Source organism: Eleutherodactylus coqui, chromosome 11 (assembly GCF_035609145.1).
Source record: "Eleutherodactylus coqui strain aEleCoq1 chromosome 11, aEleCoq1.hap1, whole genome shotgun sequence".
Classification (NCBI taxonomy): domain Eukaryota; kingdom Metazoa; phylum Chordata; class Amphibia; order Anura; family Eleutherodactylidae; genus Eleutherodactylus; species Eleutherodactylus coqui.
Window position 1 is genome coordinate 10,218,613 of NC_089847.1, and position 23,176 is coordinate 10,241,788.

Consider the following 23,176-nt stretch of genomic DNA (forward strand, 5'->3'; position numbering starts at 1 on the left):
TGAACAAAATTAGAAAAATATGACTGCTGTCTTCCAGAAACAGCGCCACACCTGTCCATGGGTTGTGTCACGCATTGCAGACTAGCTCCATTAAAATGAATGGGATTCAGGCTGCATTACCAACTTCAGCCACTGCACAATGTATAGAGCTGTCTGCTTCCTGCAGCAAAACAGCTAAAAATGGGACAACCTCTTTAAGGTTGCTATATACCTTTGATAGCTGTTCCTCCTGACACCTTCCCTCCTTCCCATGCATATGAATGCTCAGGTAGCCAAGGGTGCATGTATCCTCATCGGTGACAGGGGAGTAAGCTGCTGCCAGACACCTCTGGCTTATTTCCATTGAGAGCGTAATTACTGGCCATGTTGAAAACCAACATACTAAATCTTTTTTTGCTCAAAATTTGACTCCAAGGGAGGGACCTACCACCCCCATACATATTAGATGGTCAGTCGCTCACACCAAAATTGGTGATTTTGGACAATATTCGGCTATTTATAGGCACCTTTAAGTTCAAAGAAACAGACTTTGGCAAATGTTTTGCAAGAAGGAAACCAGTCATGTTTTTTCATCGTGTAAAACCACTTAAAGGGTTTTTGGGACTTTACTACTGATGATTACCACGGGATGGGTCGTCAGTAGTTGATCTGCAGGGGTCCGATGCTTGGAACCCCCAGTGATCGGCTGTTCTCAGTCCTGCTGTCATTGCGGACAGAGTCAGAAGCCATCAGCTCTGCCCAGCTTGCAGCAGCCCGGGTCGGTGGTGCATGGAATTCAATGGGTGTTGTATCTGCAATACCAACTCAGGCTGCTGCAATAGGGATAGAGCTGTCAGCTTCCAGCTCTGTCCCTACTGACAGCGAGCCCCAAATCAGCTGATCGACAGGGATCCAGAGCAGCGGACCCCCGCAGCTCAACTACTGATGACCTATACTGAGGGGAACTCCTCAATAGTGAAGTCCTTGAAAGACCCTTTGAGTTTTGATTCCATGTCTACCTGTGTATATAACTGACCATGCTACTTGCGTGTAACACGTGACGGCTCAGCGCGGATCATGGGACGTGTTAGTCATCTGCACTACCTCTCCCTCCAGTACAATGTATATTTCTCCTGCTCCGCTGACACTGGTGTTTATGACTCTTAGTTTGCAGGGGTGTTTTATATTCACACATGTGCATTGTGGCTGCAGTCAGGCACTGGATAATGTCAACCTTGGACAGGTTCACGTGGATAATTGCAATAATTGATGATTGTGAGAAGATTTACTGGTTAATTTTCACCTTAAGTGAACTGGAGCACAGATGATTGTTCGGGGTGGGTCAGGCAGGAGCAGCTCCGGCTTCCTCTCTAACCACAAAAATATGACTGCACCAATTAGTAGCCGGCAGCCTTCAGTTTTCCTGAGAAACCCTGTATACGTAATGGTGAGTGTCTATATATAAAATGTCCAGTGAAATGACAGAACGGGAACCATCCGACCACCCCGTATCCCACACTAGACACTCCATACAATGCAAATGGTTCACTACAGTCGTATCATTATTAATAACCTGCAGTCGTGTCCACATGTGTCTTTACTCTTACAGATAGGAACTGTATAAACATCTAGTTCTGACATCATCACTTGGAGGTTCTCTAGAAAACCTAAAGTGCTCAGCTTGTAATAGTGCATCAGCGTTATTACTCACATTTACTCACAAACCACTCCTCCATATCCTTACTGGAACGTTATAAGAAGAGTGGCAGATATCAGTCACATATATGATGTCTCTGGAGGCTATATCAGTACTGAGCGTCACAAAAGGGGAAGCTGATATCCGTCAAAGATGGCGTAAATATCTCTGGAGGTTGTATTAATATTGGGAGTGTTAAAAGAGGAGGGACTGATATCAGTCATGTATATGAGGTCTCTGGAGGTTATATCAGTGCTGAAGTGTTATATGAGGAGCGGCTGTTATCAGTCGCATATATGATGTCTCTGGAGGTTATATCAGTACTGGAGCGTTAGAAGAGGAGCGGCTGATATCAGTCACATATGTGATGCCTCTGGAGGTTATATCAGTACTGAGCGTTATAAGACGGGCGACTGATATCACATATATGATGTCTCTGGAGGTTATATCAGTACTGGAGCATTAGAAGAGGAGCGGCTGATATCAGTCACATATGTGATGTCTCTGGAGGTTATATCAGTACTGAGCGTTATAAGAGAAGAGGCTGATATCACATATATGATGTCTCTGGAGGCTATATCAGTACTGAGCGTCACAAAAGGGGAAGCTGATATCCGTCAAAGATGGCGTAAATATCTCTGGAGGTTGTATTAATATTGGAGTATTAAAAGAGGAGGGACTGATATCAGTCATGTATATGAGGTCTCTGGAGGTTATATCAGTGCTGAAGTGTTATATGAGGAGCGGCTGTTATCAGTCGCATATATGATGTCTCTGGAGGTTATATCAGTACTGGAGCGTTAGAAGAGGAGCTGCTGATATCAGTCACATATGTGATGCCTCTGGAGGTTATAGTACTGAGCGTTATAAGATGGGCGACTGATATCACATATATGATGTCTCTGGAGGTTATATCACTACTGGAGCGTTATAAGAGAAGCAGCTGATATCACATATATGATGTCTCTGGAGGTTATATTGGTACTGGAGCGTTATAAGAGAAGTGGCTGATATCACATATATGATGTTAAGGTCTCTGGAGGTTATATCAGTACTGGAGCGTTATAAGAGGGGCGGCTGATATCCGTGACATATATGATCTCTCTGGAAGTTATATCAGTACTGGGGTGTTATAAGAGAAGCAGCTGATATCACATATATGATGTCTCTGGAGGTTATATCAGAACTGGGGGGTTATAAGAGAAGCAGCTGATATCACTCACAAATAGATCTAAATGTCTCTGGAGGTTTTCAGCACTGGAGAAAAGTGACATAAAGCAGTGATTGTGGGGGGCCGGGGGGGGGGGGGGGGGGGGGGGGTCTGTACTTCCTGTACCTCACTCAGCTGAAAACTACAGTTGCCTCCTAACTTGTAATGGCTGATAACAGGAAACAGTGAATCATATTCACATGCAGAGCAGATTGTGGGTTTGGTGGTTCTGGCAGTATCATCACTATTACAGGTTGACTTGGAATTTCCTGACACCTACAGAATTACCTGACCTCGATGTTTTATCTCTTGGTGATCTCAGAAGTTCCAGCGAACTATGTTATTCCCAGAATTCACAGCTCATGATGCAATAATCCGAGGTTCTGAGGAATCTTACAGATTGTAGTGATGAACTCTTCTATTATAACCAAGAAGTGCTCTACCTTAATAAGGCAACTTAATATCGTGGACTATACTTGATACAAGTAGTTAAAGTCTCAAGAACAAATCCCCCCTATTGGTCCATGTATACAGTTGGCTCCCAATATAACACCCGTTTTAGGATACGGTTACATGTAGCGCAAAATCTGCCACATTTTACTGCAGAAATCTCATCCACATCGAGCAGAAAGAAATCTGTGCTGCAAGTCGACCCGCGTTGTGGATCTGAAATCCACAGGATGTTCCTTTATGCTGGCGACTTTCTGCATTAATTTCACTACTTTCAGTCCATGCAGATTGTGACACAGATCCGCAGCACATATTCTGATACATGTGGATAAAGTCTAAAAGATGCCTTAAAAGAAATTGGCCCTACATGCTGTTTTCATGGTCCTTCGGGTTGGTTCTCAGTCACGGCCACCATCTAATTCTTGATGGTCTCCCCTCAAAAAAGGCTTCTCCAAGTAAATTGGGGGATGCGAAGTACATAAACAATAAGCTTAGTACCCATGTCCTGCTGCCAATGCTCCGCCGACGCACTCTCCCGGTCCAGTCTTCTAATGGCAAGTGCTACAACGGTCATGGGTGTGGTTTACCCATGCGACCACTGCAGCCAATAGAAGACCCGATGGGGACATCACTGATGACGTCACATAGACCTCCCTGGGCTTTCTACCTTAGAAACTCACATGACAGGTTTACGGGACGTCACCAGGCCTTACGGCTGGGTGACACCATCTTTCAAATGCCACAGCGTTGGACCGCAGCCAAAACTATATAAAATAACTCTAAAAAGCCCTTTAAAATGATATGACAACCGCTCTATGCACCATAAAGTGGCTCTTGGAGAAGTTGTCACCACTTGGCGCCCATACGAACATAGAAAAGGTCAGAAATTGAGGCTCCAGCTCGAATCCTCTTGTATCTTTTGAAGGATATGAGATGGCATAATTGAGTGAACATTGCCTATATTAACACCTTCACCGCCACTGTAGAGAGCTCCTTCCGGTTTACAGATATCCCAATTAACCCTGTGCCAGGGGAGAGGGGGGTGGACTTGGCACAAAAAAAATCAATATCCTCCCGCCATCATTTGCAGTAATTTTAATTCTCGGAGAAGCAGTGAATCGCTTTCACTTAGAACGGCGCAGTACAACCAATCTATCAACAGATTACAATTTTGCTTAATTTTAATGTGGCTAACTTAAGATGTTGTATAGTAAATTTATGCAACTGATCACAGTTATTAAATTACTGCATCTGCAAAAGAGGCAATCAACCCCGTTATTATAGTTGCTGTGCGTGGATGGTAAATGTCAAGGATCTACCAATGCACTGCAGGGAGGCACGGTATTGTTAAAGATGCATAAAATATCAGCACTTTTTATATGCTTGTGCATTCAACAAAGACTCTCATCATAATTAACTGGTGTGGAAATAAATAATTTTTACAAACTACCTTGGATACAGTTGTGCATCGGCGCAGCCCCCCGTCACCATCTCAGCGCAGATCTGTGATATTTAAACCTTTTTGTTGTCTCCTCTTTCCAGCTCACGTACGCAATAAAATATTTAAACCTTTACACAGAGATTGGGAAATTGTATTGTAAATTCTGATCGTGGCGCTAAAAGCTAATTTATTATGATAAATTTAATTGCACTTTTTTACGGTGCGGCTTATTGCTGACTTTTGTTTTCCGACTCTGCTGATTTACAGCGCCATCAGCCATTTTCTGTAGCCCCTTTGTTGTCTTTACGGACGTTCTGAACGGGTCCTGTTATGTTTTTTTTATGTTTTCAGCTATTGTGTGTGTATATATATATATATCAGCTTCATGCACAGATATGACAGTCAGGGCAGCCACAGATGACTCCCTGATACTGGTGGTCCACAAAATATAAACCCGCCTTTCCTACTTGAAAGATCTGTTCGGCCTTTTTGTTTGACTTCTTGACCGGACCCTGTATAAGCCAAAACATCAAGTCTGTACGCATGAATGAAGCTATCAGACATAATGTGGCACAGAACAGATCCAGTTTTCTGTATGATGTTATGCTGTATAATAATCCAACACGTCCCGTCCCATTGCATTCAATAGGCGTAGACACATCTGCTACTTTCTATGGAATAACATATGGCAAATGCATGTGAACATATACTGCGACTATTCCTCAACATATTGGCGTTGGACGCTTCTCAGAAAACCACCTCCCAAAGACAAGTGGGGGCAATGAAGTGGCAAAAGAAACGTTCAACCAATTCCAGTCCTTATTGCTACTATTGCAGTGTTCAGCCACCGTCATGACAGCCCAAATCATATATGCAACAGTACTGATGTCTGTGAGATGTCTTTGTTTCGCTCTCATAATATTGGAATGCCCATCTGTTGAGTCTGAACACCGTTATGGGCAGCTTAGCCCCTCCGTGACTGCAATACGCCTTTTTACTGACCCCCAATAAGGGGCTTTAAACCTACACATACATCTTTTTTTAAAGCAGTGGCTTGACTGACTACTGACAGCCAGGCTTCTGCTGTAACTGCCAGGAATCCTGACCGCTTAATCATGTACAAGTCACAATCAATAGTAACTGTAGCATAGAAGCAGATGACAGGGGAGGGGGCTCTTTTTGCCAACCATTGGCACCCCGCAGTGCAGTTGCAAGGTACCAGTCAGTTTTCATGGCAGCTAGAAGCCTGACAAAGGCCTCCATGTCTGCCATTTAACTCCGCCTACTAGACCCTGCCTCCTGCAGAGTCTCATAGGCTGCTGCCTTAGGCTTAGTAGGATGCACTACTTAAGTAATGCAGTGTACTATCCTAGGGATCGACAGATTGCAGCTTCAGCTCCAGTTCAAGGACCAAAGAGCAGTTTAATAAAATAATAATAATGAAGTTTTTTCATTGTAATTTTTAAAAATCCAGTTTGAAAAAAAAGACGCATTTTTCTCACAAAAACCTGTTTTAAATTGATAAAATAAGAAATAGTTTTAAAAAGCAACATACAACAGGTATTACCAAGATGGCAATAACCGAGACAATGAAAACATGTCGTTATTTATCCTACATGGCGAACAGCCTAAAAAATTATTATAAAAACTTAACGCCAGAATTGCTAGTTTTCTTTTGCTCGTCCCCAAAAAAATGGTAGAATTTCCGGCGGGGAATTTTCCATCTTCCCTATGTATATAAATAATAAGTTATACCACACGTTATTTGTACCCCAGAGTGATGTCATTAAAATATACAACTCATTCCCCCCCCCCCCCCCCCCCCAAAAAAAAACAAAACAAGCCCTCATACAGCTCTGTCAACGAATTATGGGTTTTGCAATGAGACAATGAAAACTGTTTGGTCCTTAAGGCACAAAATAGGCTGGTTACAAAGGGGTTAATTGGAAGCAGGGTGCCGATCTCTTCGCCTCCCCTACCTGCGGTGTAACCACACACCACACCTGTGTGCAACTGTCTCATAGATGAGCATCAGCCGACACAAATATCTTCTCCCCCCCCCCCCCCCCCATCATTCCCATCTGTCCGACCCCTCAACATCCCTGATCTGCTACAAGTGCCAACTCAGTATTGTCTTATAGAGCTGACATGACCTCTTATGAAGCGGAGCTGCCAATCACGGTGCGAGCCCGAGGGATGATTGACAGGTCAGTTTGTAAAAGATTTCATTGCACGGAGCCCCGATGAAGGTAATGATTCTGTTCTGAAGAACGAAGCGAGAGAGAAAATCCCCGACTCTTCCTTGTTCCACAAGCCGATTCTAATTTTACATCTGCGAACGTTCCGCTACCGATGCTGTTTAACCCTCCGTTGCCGGATCCGATCGGGCAGACACGTTGTGTATATTTTCTCGCACACAGACCTTTTTTCGTCGACGTTTATTTTACATTTTTAATGCAAACACACATTTTCATCTGTAAAAACAAACACCATTAAGAGTTTAATATGCCTCACCGGCAGGAGTTGGAGCTCTGCCGAATAGCACCATTCAATTACAGAACGTACATGATTTCACCACAAACCACACACTTCCTAAAACATCGCCCCTTCCCTCCAAAAGCTGAGAGTGACTGGAGAACAGAGCTCGGTGTTTAACTGGGGGGTTAACCTTGTGTTTACTTATTGGAATACTTGCTGGGCTTTCTAGCTACTTTTCAGAAGCCACGAAACATTGCTCAACTGGCAACATCTTGTGAGACGTCCTCCTCACAACCGCTCAGTCAGATTCTGCTACACGTCTTATGAGCTTCTATCGGCAAAGTCAGATAGTCTGTAGTCTGCTGAAGAATCTGGCAGTATTACCGCCGGTCCGCACTAAATACCCCAAACAGATCACAGACTGTGCAGATGAATATTTTGTAGGGAGCGGAGTTTAGGGGTGAGAACAGACTCCTGGTGCCTGCGGAGGGCGACTGACATGAGTTGCGTTGCAATAGGCTGGCATTGAAATAACATTTTGTAGTCTATGATTTGGCTGCTGTAGAGGTGGCGACCATTTACCTGCCAGCAATGATGCTTTATGTATAATCCAGTTTATCAGCAGAGAGCTTTGACTGCCAGAGTTCTGCGTTTCCCTGAAAGCGAAATTAGTCGTGATTGTATCCTCTAAGGGCAGCACCTGACTGTAAACCCGGAGACTCATGTCTGCTGTGCAGTACATTAGTACGTGACCTGTGACAGCGCAGACTTCAAAAACTTTATTTGTGGCAAAATACAATCAGAAAGGAAACAAGCGATGTAAACGAAAAGTAGATGATTTACAAATAACCCCTTTACTACATGCACATCATATCCACACGCACGTCACATACACATCATATCCACATCTACATCATATCCTCAAATAGACACACTTCATACTGTTCATAAATCATATCCACAGACACACACACATCAAATCCACAGGTACGTCATATCCGCACACATCATATACGATACAAATTGTATCAACATAACACCATATTAACACACACATATCTACAAGTACATTATTTGCACACACACCATACACAAATCATATCCACACATCTATCATATTGGACAAATGCACTCATATCCACATATACACATCACATAAAAATCATATGTACATAACACCGTATTCACACACAGATATCATACCTACAAGTACATTATTTGCGCACACACACCATATACAAATCATATCCCTTGAGACATACAAACATTATATTCACACACAGTCTTCATATCTACATACATACCATATCCACACATAGATATCATATCTACAAGTACATGATTTGCACACACACCATATACGAATCATATCCACGGAGACATACATGCATCATATTCACACAGTGATCATATCTACAGATACACATCATATAGAACTTATATCTACATACGTACCATATCCACACATAGATATCATATCTACAAGTACATGATTTGCGCACTCACCATATACAAATCATATCCACGGAGACATATATACATTATATTCACACACAGTTTTCATATCTACATACATACCGTATCCACACATTATATGAACAAACACAGAAATCCTATCCACGCCCACATAATATGTACACCCACACAGAGACGAATCATATCTGCGCTGATAAATATCCCCATATCATGGGTAAGTATTGTCTGGTTAGCAGCTGCAGATACATTTAGGTAAGCGGTGTCCTCGGCTTCGGGAACAGTACGTTACTCCAACTCCCTGCTGTCAATCAGGACAGATCATCTAAGATATTTATCTAAGCACTAAGAAAATATTTGAGCAGAGGTCTTTTGAAGGTTTACTAAAACAAATATCCCTGCCTCGCATATGTCGGTTGCTTAGAGGTCAACCCCATGCTAATCTGTTTTGCTGAAACTACAGTAATGACTTGGGAAGTCCCTGTGTTTTATTTGCTGAAGGGGTGGAAAAATCACTTGAAAATCCTCAGGGCAAATGGAAAATTCTCCAGTTTCCCACTTTCTGTTCTCTGTAAATCCAGGAATCTTCACATTAAAGATCTTCGTTTATTGTGGAAGACGTAAAGGTGTTCGGGTTATTGGTAAGGCTTTCAAGATTTCACCCATCCACTGCATGGGCGAAAACTGCTAGATCTGTGAGAGTCCGACCGCCGGGGCCCCAATGATCCTGAGACCGGAGGACCCGTGTGCCCCTACTTCACAGTTGAAGTTGCATTATCCTATTTCTGCAGTGTAGTGGGGGAAGGCGCCGCCGGTCGCACATCTGCAGCAGCTGCTCCATTCCTCTCAATGGCGCAGACACATAGCTGAGTGTTGTGCTCGGCTATGTCTGTCTGCCCCATAGACATGAAGGGAGCGGCTGCTCTTTGTGGCATTTCATCTTACATTTTTCATATTCAATAAAGATTTATTTATTTTGTAAATTTGGCATTTTTTGCACTTTTTAAAGTTTTTTTGGTATTCTCTGACATAGTGCTGGCATTTATATAAAGGACGTTATGGGACCTGGTATTACTATGGTTGCGTATATATAATGTGTTGGTTCAGGTCCGCTGTAAAGGGGTTGTCCAGTTATAAACTATTGATGGTCTATGCATAGGATAGGCCACCGATAGTAGATCAGAAGGGGGCCACTGCCCAGGACCCCCTCCAATCAGCTATTCATCAGGCTAGTGGTTTTGTGTATTGAGCTGATTTCTGCAGGAAGCAGACAGCCCCATTCCAACTGCAGTCACCAGGCTTGAAATGAATGTGGACTTTGCCTCTAATACCAAGTCTGGCCACTGCAGTGGGAACAGAGATGTTCACAGTGAGCAAACAGCATATTTGAGGGGTTCACAGGTAGCAGACCCACCTCCCAACCTCATCTACTATTGGGGGCCTAGTCTAAGGATAGTTATACCTGGACAACCCCTATAATGATACTCCCCTTTCCAGCAATCCCAGGACACGATGGGTCACATTAACGATCACCAGAGAGAGGACTCTTGTGCTATTTACTACTCTGTGGCCTGCACTGAGCATAACACAGTGTATCTTTATATTGCCATGGTTGTGTATACATACTTATATATATAGTACTGCCAGCGATGCTCTGACCGCTGCAGGTCATCCATGCAGGAAGCGTTGCATCAAGTATCTGAAATGCCTGTCTGTGATGAGCTGCTCCGGTCCTGCTGCAGTGTCCGGTGTGACTACAACCAGCAGGATCGCCCCGACCCGCACTACTGTATGATGCCGCTGGGTCCCGAAGCTCACGATGACGTGTAATGATATACCTACAGCTCTTGGACTATAAAGGGCAATATGCACTGACACGGCAGCAGACCTTGCAGCAATGGGGCTTCCTATCATATATTCACTGCGCCAATGTATAGCTGTGCACCCATGCTATAAATATAATAGACGGGTAGATTATATGACATTATGTGCCGCTCCCTGGATGCTCCTGCAGTACAGGCGCTGATTGCTGTTTTGTCCTGCTGCAGCTTGGAAGGAGTCGGTCTCGGTTCTGGAATTTATTACAGTCTAACATTAAAGGTTTCAGCTGACGGAACGTGTTTAATGTAAATACGCTGTCACACACCCCTCCTGTAATTGACAAGAGCAGATGATTAGCAGTGTTCTCAATGGTGTTTTTGCATAATCTTACATTTTGACAGAGCTCCACGGCGCCTTTATATTGTCAGAGCGCCGCAATCAGCAAGGTTTTTTTTTTTCTTTGACAACATTTAGTTTGTCATTATAAATCTCCTAAGTGGTCATTTAACATGTTTGGTATGCACCGTGCAGAACGGAGGGATTATTGGAAAAACATTGTCGTTTTACAGAAAACTTTGCTTTCTGCAATTGCTCAGGGATTAACCCATTAAGACCTGGCGGCTCCAGGAGTTCACAGGTAGGTATGATATAAGACTGGTGCATTACACGGCAGCAGATGTAGTGGTCGTTGCATCCAGATACCTGAAGCACAAGGGCATTCTGTGAACTGCAGGGTCCTCGCTCTGCTAATGTATCCACCCCACAACACCCATCACCATTTGACTTGATCAACACTTTGCGCTGCTAAAAACAAATCAGATGGCCAGCTCCTCGCTCCTGCACCCCTGGTCAAACAATGCAAGATCACTGAACTCTCACAGATCGCTGCATGCATAATAATCATCATCTTTATGTACATAGAGCCAATAGATTCCGCAGCACTAGACAAAATAAGACATGCAGCAACATTCATGGCTGATTGACAGTTTGAACAACAATGCTTCTCCTGCCAATGGTCCAGACTTTTTTTTTAAAATAGGGTGCTATATATATATATACATAAATAAAGGTGTATATGCCGTCCACCGGCCACTATCTGTGTATGTACAGCTATGAAGTGCATTAGGGTGCATGAGGTGTGGGTGAAACTATGGGAAGAAGTGGGTCAAGATTCAAAGGTGGAGTGTAGAAGTGGGGTGGTCAATGGAGAAGAGTTACATTAGGGAGTATGGTAGGCCCCCCTACAGAGATGTGTTTTTAGAGTATGTTCAGAATGGTAGGTATTGGAAACTAACCTGATTTTCTGGGGTAGCACATTCCAGAGAACTGGTGCCGCTCTGGAAAAATCTTGCAGATGGGAGTGGGAGGTTCAGATTAAAGGAGAACTAAATGTAAGGTCATCAGCAAAAGTGAGAGCACGTGGAGGGTGGTAGACAGAGATGAGAAGATATAGGTGGTGCAATACCTATGTGGAGAGATTTATGGATGAGAGTGATGAATTTAGAAATTGTATTCTATATTTGATGGACAGCCAGTTCAGTGACTGCCAGAGGGTGGAGGCATCAGTGCAGTGACTGCCAGAGGGTGGAGGCATCAGTGCAGTGACTGCCAGAGGGTGCAGGCATCAGTGCAGTGACTACCAGAGGGTGGAGGCATCGGGGCAATGTCCAGTACAGGGTGGACACATTGGTGCAGTATGTTGCACAGGGTGGAGGCATCAGTGTAGCGGCTGGACAAGAAGGAAAGGGTTTATTTAGGAGAAGACCGATAGGTACAAGATTGCAGTAATCAAGCCAAGAATGCAGCAGGACAACAATAAGAGGTTTTGATGTCTCCGAAGTGGAGAAAGACTGGATTCTGGAGCTGTTTTTGAGGTGTATACAGTGAATTGATGCTTTCCATCTATAACGATTTGTAGGGTACAGTATGGTTTTTATTTTCTTTGGAGTGACCAAAACCAGCAACAACTACTCCAGATCTGTTCAGAACTAAGGAGAAGAGCGCTTCATGTATATCAAATGGCATATAGTAAGAAACTGCTAACCGTGAATCGCGCAGAACGTGTAAAAACCGGCAGCTGTCGGCTCCCCTTTACTCCTGCCGGCATCTATCAGTCAATGCAAAACTCCCAGAGTTCCGATCGGCGCACAATCAGCGACCCAGTGAGGTAAGTATGACCCACGGTATACAGGCTACTCATCTCACTGTTGTACCGACAGCTTCCTCAGTTCATACTTACCTCACTGGCTCCCTGGTTGTGTGCCGATCGGAGCTCCAGCAGTTTCACATTGATCCTCTTGTAGAAGTTAATCACGGTTTCTAATTGCAACCATAAAAATCACATTTAGCACACTTTTTAATTACCTATTATTTTGCATTTAAACATGGACACTCACCGGTTTCCTGCATAAAAATCTACTTCATAAAGTAACGACAGCCGAAGAAATGGAGAATGACAGTAATAAAATCCTGTGGCATTAGTTCAACCGAAAGACCTTGCATAAACCTAGTTTTCTCTCTCTTATGCTGCAGAATTGTGGGACTCGAGAGAATACAATGAAATAAAGTTACTGGAAGCAGCCATATTTACAATTGTTACACGGTTATTGGCCTTCCAGTTCTTGTCTTTCGTAATGTTGACTCTATCAGTCATGACGTCTTCAGTTCTTAGTATATAATAACTGGAATGAAGGAACTAATCTTAGATCTCACTTGTAAAGCTGTTGGAAATGATTTTCCAGATGGGCGTATATCACTCACAACTGATCCCAAGACATCAGCCCCCAAACTTCTTATTTATAACACTGTACTCATTGCACAACCCCCAGAGAGATCTGAAGGCCCAGCTGACTAGTAACCATTATTACAGATGGTGAAAATACAACGATGAATCAGATAGACATTCTGAGCAGAGCTTGAGTCATTTCGTTTTGATGGAAACTAAGATCTATGTAAGCCGATATAAAGGGACATCATACTAGCAAACCTGGTTACAAAGACTCGGGCGAAGTCTCTACCAACAGCCGTGTGTAGGAGTTCTTTACTTACCTCTCTTACTACACACACCAATAAAACAGATCACAATATGGAGACCTTTACATGTGCTACATATGACTGCCATACCGAAGGGGCAAAAAAGTAAATGGTCGACACCTTACAGGAATTTGTATTATGCGTGAAGGTCCAAATCGCCATCCCCGGCATCAGGAACTGAAGCTCGGCAGGAAGTAGTTTTATATTGTAGTTCCCAGGTGTGACAGGTTTTCTGTAATCCAGATTGATTCATTAAGTCTCGTTACGCAGTGTTACATTAATGCTCTGTATAATAAAAGTTCACCTTTATTGAAGCATAACTTTTTTTCTGCATCAGTTCCCTAATTTATCTCCATAGATTTGTAAGGTATAGCTGATATAGATCTGGCTGGTGACAAGGGTTAGACCAGTTTAGTAGAACATGTACTTGTAGCTGAGGAACGTGTGCATTCATCAGAGCTATCAGGTCGATCGGCTTGTACCTGGATCAATGGACGGCCGTGTGATCCCTCTCACAGTCTAATGTGTTTGAGGACCCACATACCAAGACATTTCTCTGTCCTGCAGCCATTTATCTTTGAATGTCAAATTGCAATAATTAACCATTATTGATCGTAAATTCAATTAACTTCATTAACACAAGTCACGGTAAGGGTCCTGTAAGGAAAATCTCCTGACAACTGCCTTCTTTCAGTGAAGCTTCTGTAGTTGGTTAAAAGGGACATTACTATGTCCATCTAACGTCTTGTATGTAACAAGCTTCTACATGCTAATATCTTTGGATCTGTAGAATTGAAACTTTTGGTAAGCGTTGTATTATAGGGTTATGTTACTTATTTCTTCACACGTAGTACAGTACGCACATGTGCATCTGTCTGGCCATATTGGATAGCTTCCAAGCTTTATATTACTGCTTCCTTAAAGGGGTACTCCAAGCATGTACTATTGATGCCTGACCTTCAGGATAGCTCATCATTAGTTTCTTAGCAGGGGTCCACCATTCGGGATCCACACCAGACACTAAAGACAGACGTCCGCATCGGTGATCAGATCTGGAAGTGTAATAGAAGGTATCACTCCTATTGATTTTTTTGGGAGTGAAGGCTTACTACTACACTTCCAACCATGACCACTGATGCGGGCGTCCAGCTGCACTGCAGTGACAGCAAGCCGGAGGATCAACTGATCGACTGGGATCCCAAGCCGTGGGCCACTGCTGATCAACTATTGATTACCTATCCTGAAGATAGGTCATCAATAATAAATACCCCATTAAAGCCCCCATAAACATTAATATTTAGCCTTCTGAAACTACTGATTTTGGTAGGGCCCAAAGAACATTAATGTGTATGGAAGGATCAGGGACATTGAATTTCAGTGTGATCCTTTTGTTCTCTGGGAGATAAGCCACCGCTAGAGCTTTCTGGCTGCATCTTACCTCCAGAAACTCACGAGCTGAACCAAATGTACACGGGGCAGGCAGGCACCTATACGATGGTCATGATTGTGGTATCTGCTTGTCTCTGGAACCTTGAACAGTGAAAAACATTCTTCTCTTTTCTTTAAGAAAAAGGAGGTATTATGGCCATCAGCCAGAAATCTCCAACATGCTGTAAAATCATCCTTCATGGTATGAAGCGCGGCTGACGGCATGCGAGGCTCCTGAACCTCACCGGGGCCAGTAGAAGACGTGTTTTTGTACACTTGTTGGGCGCTTCACCTCATACCTGTCCTTTCAACCTGATTTACAGGCGGGGTAGGGATCATAGATGATGGTTTTCTTCACCAAAACAAATCCTATAAAAATATAACTAACCAGTAATCTGTCTTTATTCAACGCCGGCAGTTTGATCTGCTGTTTTTTTTTTTCCTGAGAAGAAGAAAATCCATATATTGTGCATTTCACACTGTATACAGTTCGTCATGTAAAAGGAAAAAACTGTGCAGAGAGGCGTCAGTAGCCTTTGTGACAAAAGGAGAGACGGATTCTTGTGGGTGGGAATCAATTTGTGCTGTAATAGGCCGTAGTGAAAGTGTTATGATACACAGAGGAACGACAAGCCTCATCTGTAATCACTAAGGAAAATCACCCAGGAAGTACCAGGCCGTCCCTGTGGAGAGGTTACATGTCTGATCTATCTCCTCCTCCTCAACAATGTATCATTTGGAGGCTGATGATTTAACCCATTAGTGGCCTCAGAAGGCAGCTAAGATCCTGCCAGCTATTCTGTCTCTTTATGTGACTTGGTTAATACTACATTACTATTATCTTATTACATATGTAATGGCTAAGAACAATGCTTGCTGAGCATAGGGCTAACTCTTATTGGCCTGGGGGCAAACTATGCCTCAAATCTAATTACAAATAAAGTTACATAATTCAGGAGTCCATATTTGTTCTCAGTAGCAGAATGTAACTTTCCTTTTTTTCCCATCAGTGTAGTAAACATTTCATGATAGCATTCTCATAGAATAGAGAACATAGATGGCCTACTGCTTCCTGATGTAAAGTGGCTGGCAAGCTTCTATATGTATCGGACTTACTATAAAATGACAGTATATCCTTTATAGCACATAGATGGGACTCGCAGGCCCAGATCCTATAGCTGAATGGTAATTGTTCAGTGTAAATGCAGACAGCGTTCAGTTTCTGCAGGCATAGAAAACAAACGACGATCGGCCCATGTAAACAGGTAGTCGTTCATCTATGAAGGACGGCCTGCTGACTGTGAATGGAGGTGGCCGCAACGATCTCCAGCCCGTTCTGCCTCCTTTCGCTGAGCGATGCTCACCTCTGTGTGAAAGCACAGGAGCAATTATTTCTGGGATGTCTAGATCCCAGGTAAAAGGACCCTAACTAACACGAGAGGTTCGACAGCCATATAGAACATCACTGATTGTTATACCAGTCATTTGCTATTAAATGCCATTGAATGTTGGGCGGGGCACCGAGTCTGAATGCTTGGTCATCATAACAACAATTCTATACTTGTGTCGAAATCAATATTAGGCAGAAATGTTATCACTGGCGGGAAAAAAAGTTGTGTTTTCAGTTCAGATTCTTTTTATTTGTTGTTTGTGGACTATATAGAAATGATCAAATTTTGAACTAACTCTTCTGTAATCCTGGGGAAATAGATTCACATTTAGACTAATTACAGCAAAGCAATAATAACCCTTTCAAAAGAAAAAAAAAGTTTTACCCACAATCCACCGTGAGACGGGCTATTTGGAGAGCGAGGGGTTAATGAAAATGAATTAGCAGTACAGGATCTGCACCTACATTACTTAAAAGTGATTATAAGCTTTTAAGCCATTTTCTTTATACACGGAAGACACATACAAAATCTAAATCATTTTTTAATTTATTGTAATTGATGTAAATTTCTTTCATTGTCGGAATCATATTGATAGTTCTCTACTTTATGTTTATTAAAGGTTGAGGATCAGAAACGTTGTGGGTAAAAAATGTGTGCTTAATTTAAATTGTGAAACTGTCTGTCAAGAAATGCATTAGGGGTAGAAAAAGCATAAGACATATTAATTGACAGACAGGAACTGCTGTCTCTAAGGTTGATACAAGTAATTTATTACTTTAGAAATGAATGCCACCTCTAGAATGTGCTTCATTAATTTCAAATTTAGTTTTAATTTCAAGCTGTTGCCCCTTGAGAAGAATAAGGTGGCAAATTATGTTTGAAGAGATTTTTTTTTTCCTTTAGCTATTTTTCTCCGAGAAGAAACACTACAGTTTAACTATTTATTATTAGATGTAAATGTTCCCACTTTAATTTTATTTTTTTCGTAAATTGGAAACAAAGTTATTGACATTTTATGAGGTCACAGCCTTCTCTAATATGTCCCTTTTTTTTTTTTTTTACAATTTTGCAGCATATGTCTCGGATGAGTTGAAGGCAGCAGCCCTTGTTGATGATGATGCCGAAGCCGAGGACGGTGTTGTTGAAGGCGAGCCATCTGCAAAATATGTCTGTCCTGAAAAGGAGTTCACAAATAACTCTCCAAGCTACCAGCACTCTCCTGCCGGAGAATTCTCTAGCCATGAGATGGACAGCGAATCTCACGTCAGTGAGACCAGTGACCGCATGGCTGACTTTGAAAGTAGCTCCATCAAAAACGAAGAGGAAAGCAAAGAGATGTTGGCTCCTTTGGAGGACTCCAATGTGTCAGACAGCTTAGAGCAGATGAAAGCTGTCTACAATAATTTCCTTTCAAATTCTTACTGGTCCAACCTCAGCTTAAATCTTCACCAGTCAACTTCAGAAAAGAACAATGCCAGTAGTAGCAGCAGCAGTAGCAGTAGTAGCAGCTGTGGAAGTTTCGACTGGCATCAGACAGCCATGGCTAAAACGCTACAGCAAGTTTCTCAGAGCAGACTCCTACCTGAGCCAAGCCTCTTCAGCACTGTCCAGTTGTACCGACAGAGCAGTAAACTGTACGGTTCCATTTTCACAGGTGCCAGTAAGTTCCGTTGCAAAGACTGTAGCGCTGCATATGATACACTTGTAGAACTGACAGTTCACATGAATGAAACGGGACATTACAGAGATGATAACCATGAAACCGATAACAATAACCCCAAACGTTGGTCAAAGCCACGTAAACGTTCATTACTTGAAATGGAAGGAAAAGAAGATGCCCAGAAAGTGCTGAAGTGCATGTACTGTGGTCATTCATTCGAATCTCTTCAGGACCTAAGTGTTCACATGATTAAAACAAAACACTACCAAAAAGTGCCTCTCAAAGAACCTGTTACCCCTGTAGCAGCAAAAATTGTCCCAGCTTCTAGAAAAAAGCTCTCTCTAGAACTTGATCTTCCAAGTTCTCCTGATTCCAGAGGAGGGACACCAAAACCAACTATTTCAGATGCAAATGAAGCTTTGCAAAAGAATTCTAACCCATATATTACACCAAATAACCGGTATGGGCACCAGAATGGAGCCAGTTATGCTTGGCATTTTGAAGCTAGAAAATCCCAGATTCTCAAGTGCATGGAATGTGGCAGCTCACACGACACGTTACAAGAACTCACTGCCCACATGATGGTCACAGGACATTTTATAAAAGTGACCAATTCAGCGCTCAAGAAAGGAAAACCTGTCATGGAAGCCCCTGCTACACCCACCTCTTTACTGGATGAAAAGGTACAGTCCGTACCGTTAGCTGCCACCACATTTACACCTCCCGCTAATAATAATGCTTGTCTTTCACCAAAACTGGCTGTTGAAATAAAAAAAGAGGTTGACCGAGATAAAATAATCCCAGATGATAAAATCAAAGACAAGGAGAAGTCAGGTGAAGACGAAGAAAAGTTTGATGTCTCCTCCAAATACCATTACCTAACGGAAAATGATTTAGAAGAAACTCCCAAAGGCGGGTTAGATATCCTCAAGTCTTTAGAAAATACCGTAACATCTGCCATTAATAAAGCTCAGAATGGCACTCCAAGTTGGGGTGGCTACCCAAGTATCCATGCTGCCTACCAGCTCCCCAACATGATGAAGTTGTCACTAGGCTCCTCAGGGAAAAGTAATCCATTAAAACCAATGTATGGTAATAGTGATGTCATGTCACCTACCAAACATCAGCCACTGGTGTCACCACCAAGCAGTCAGACCTCTCCGGTGCCAAAAACTAACTTCCATGCCATGGAGGAATTAGTCAAGAAAGTGACCGAGAAAGTCGCTAAAGTGGAAGAGAAAATGAAGGAGCCAGAGGGAAATTTCTCACCAGTTAAAAGGGCAACACCGTCTCCAAGTGGCAGCGAGATTAGTGAACCTCTGAAAACTGATGTTCTCAGTGAAGTTGTAAAGAGCCAGCAAAACAGTCCAGTTTCCCAAAAAGACAACTGCAAGGAAACCTCGACTCTAGAGCCAGTAGAAAACGGCAAGGACCACGTTAAGTCAATAATAGGCAGCTTAAGTAGCAGCACTGCTATAATAACAGATCACCCTCCAGAACAACCGTTTGTTAATCCATTAAGTGCATTGCAGTCTGTTATGAACATTCACCTTGGCAAGGCAGCTAAGCCTTCTCTCCCATCTCTCGATCCCATGAGCATGCTATTTAAAATGAGTAACAGCTTGGCTGAAAAAGCTGCAGTTGCGACCCCACCTATCCAATCCAAAAAAACAGACCACTTAACAGACCGTTATTTTTATCATGTCAACAATGACCAGCCCATAGATTTGACGAAAGGAAAGAGTGACAAAAACTGCTCTTTGGCTTCAGCGCTTTTGTCACCCACATCGACATCTTCTGCATCTTCTTCATCTACAGTGACAACAGCAAAGACATCTGCAGTCGTGTCATTCATGTCAAACTCACCGCTGCGCGAGAATGCCTTGTCAGATATATCTGATATGCTGAAGAACCTGACAGAAAGCCACACATCAAAATCTTCTACACCTACCAGTATATCTGAAAAATCTGACATTGACGGTACCACAATAGAGGAACCAGAAGAAAACACACCAGCTCAAAAAAGGAAAGGGCGGCAGTCCAACTGGAACCCTCAACATTTGCTTATCCTACAAGCCCAGTTTGCAGCCAGTTTGCGACAGACATCTGAAGGGAAATACATCATGTCGGACTTGAGCCCTCAAGAGAGAATGCACATTTCCAGGTTTACAGGACTCTCGATGACCACAATTAGTCACTGGCTAGCTAATGTGAAATACCAGCTACGAAGGACAGGGGGGACAAAGTTCCTCAAGAACTTAGACACTGGGCATCCGGTGTTCTTTTGTAATGACTGCGCCTCGCAAATCAGGACACCCTCAACGTATATCAGTCACCTCGAATCACATCTAGGTTTTAGAATAAGGGACTTGTCGAAACTTTCTAGTGAACATATACACAATCAGATAGCACAAACAAAGTCCCCGTCTGACAAGATGGTGGCGTCCTCCCCAGAAGAAGAGACTGGAAGTTCCTATCAGTGTAAGCTTTGCAACCGGACATTTGCGAGCAAGCACGCTGTGAAACTTCACTTGAGTAAAACACATGGGAAGTCTCCGGAAGACCACCTTCTGTACGTGTCGGAGCTGGAGAAGCAGTAGTATTTGCTTTTTGGTTTGTTTTCTTTTGTTTTCTTTTCATGTTAAAATGACTGTAACTTGCTTTAAGGAAAACTGTCAGAAAAAAAGCCTTAAAGCTACAATACTTGGCACACGTTCCTATTTCGTCTCCGGAGAGTCTCTGTCTCTCTCTCTCTGGGGGTGCGAACTGTTTTTGTAAAACTGTACAGTGTTTAATAGAGGTGCATAATCGGCTGTTGTTACAGGTAACACACAAAGGTTAGAATGCCATGGTAAGTGTTTGGGACTTGTGTACATTGGAATAGCTGTGCGCCGGACTGCATGAATTAACAGGACAGTTTCATTAAGCATTTATATCTAAATCTGGTACACTATTTTTCATTTGACCTAGTGTGCTAGTATTTTGCAGCATATGACCTTTAGCCCTCTGAGTACTTTGGAGCACTATTTCATGTTAATGGGGGAAGGAGGCCTTCTTTTTATTATTATTTATTTCTTTTCTAAATAAAAACTACTGGCTCAGATCCACTCATGATTCACTTCTACAACTGCGGTCTTTTTTTTTATATATACATATATATATATATATATATCATACTGAAATGACTATTCCCTGGGACCTTGAACGCATCGCGGTGCAATGCGCAACTGACCCCTTATGCCTGGAAAGGGTTAAAAAAAAACCTGTATATAGTGTACAGACTTGCATTTTGGAGATTGTGATCGATGTTATCAGCAAAAGCCCCAAACCGGCCCTAATCCCACTCACCCCGGAACACTCTGCAAATTCCGACTAGTGTTTTTAAGTATCCGATGCAGTACGCCCTATAACATAAGCTGTGCCTATGTATATTGTACATTTCTTTTTTTAAAATTAACCTTTTAAATGCCAGCAGAAAATGATGGCTGTTTCTGGCAGTGAGAGAGGATTTGCTTCCTTTTAATTTTAAAATTTTTTTTTCTCTTCACCCAAATGGTGTAAATTATTGAAAAAAAACATACGACAAATAGTCTTTATAAAATATTCAAAAACTATTATTCTAAAACGAAAAGTTATGATTGTTTTACTATACATCTATATTGTTAAAAGTTCATGTTTTTAAATTATACATATTTATTAGCAATGTAATATCATTTGTTGCCAATAATAATGGAAGTCACGGACCACAGAACTACGTAAAGCGGCACTGCTACTTTTTATTATTTTTTTTATTTTATTTTATTATTTTTGCACAAACTTTTCTTTAAAAAAAAAAAAATATTTATTAATGTGAAACAAATATATTCAAATCATTCTCAGTGCTCAAAGGGTTAAAAAAAAAAAGTATTTGGATAATTTAAAAAGAAGTGTACTGTATTTCCTGAGAATTGCTAATGCTTTAAAATGGAAAAAAAAAAATAAAATAAAAACTGTTTGTACTAGAAAACTTTGCTTACAACATGAAGAGGCATTCTGTAATATAACCTCTTTTACTTATTTATAAGCACCCCGGGTTGTTAGCCCGGATTGTAGAATGCCTTTTTATTTCATTTTTGTAAGTTTTTTTTTTGTTTTGTTTTGTCTAATTATCTTCCCAAGATCCCATTCTGCCGCTTTATCTTAAAGCATATGAAAGGTAACCCGTGGTTACCAACTCACTAAGTGATTCTGTTCTCCATTTTTGGCAGTTAATTTGCAGAAATAACTGACAGCTGACACCATACGAGGAAAATGTGTATACAATATTGGCATGTAAACAGCACAGACACTGTAATGCACTCTGTGTCCTTTTTTCTGTTGTTGACAATGAAATATCATTATATGATTCTTCATATAACCTTTTTTTTTTCTACAACAGCATTAAAAAAATTGTCTTTTTTTTCCTTTGCTATATAATCTTGACTCCCGTTCACAATTATGTCTGCAGTGTTGTACAGCTAACGAGGGCATCACAGGTACATTGTGTGTCAATGGCTGCAGAGCCGACTGATCCCTTCATCTACATGGGGCTCAAATATGCCGCAAGGGGGGGATTACATTGGGGAAAAATATATCGACAGAAGGGTAAAAAGAGGAACACGGAACTCAGATGGTGGAAAGTGCAATGGAGGGTTCAATATACAGAACTGTTTACAAAAACACCTTTAAGGATAGTTGTACATGAGTGTATTGTAACACGTGCAATATGGATGCGTTAGATCTGTATTTGCTGTCATTGGTTTTATTTTATATCAGGCAGATATGGATCCATATTTTGCCCAGTAGAAAATATTGCCAATGGCAACAAATATGGAGGTTCATAGAGACCAACTACTGATGCATCCTGATCGTAATCCTCGTCCAGAGACTGAAATGGACGTATTTTTCTCCCAATATGGACAAAATTAACGCATACTGCTTTTTTAAAACACGGACTTGAAAAATGTGCCCAGATAAGATACATGGGGCACATGAGCTTTGTATTACGATTCACAAAACGCAGACCAAATCCGGACTAAAAACATCCTGGTCTGAAGGCCCGAGGGGGAGATGGATTTAGCAACAAACATTTCTTATG

At 42.0% G+C, this 23,176-nt stretch overlaps 1 protein-coding gene across 2 annotated transcripts in view; it reads left to right on the forward strand.

Moving 5' to 3' along the window:
* TSHZ3 (teashirt zinc finger homeobox 3) overlaps nucleotides 1-22,497 on the forward strand; it is an 85,817-nt gene extending 63,320 nt beyond the window's left edge. For both annotated transcript variants that reach the window (XM_066583982.1, XM_066583983.1), the window contains exon 3: nucleotides 17,473-22,497. In XM_066583982.1, coding sequence (XP_066440079.1) covers nucleotides 17,473-20,660 — 3,188 coding nt within the window. In that variant the 3' untranslated portion in view covers nucleotides 20,661-22,497. The remainder of the gene's footprint in view (nucleotides 1-17,472) is intronic.
* Nucleotides 22,498-23,176: the final 679 nt, after the last annotated feature.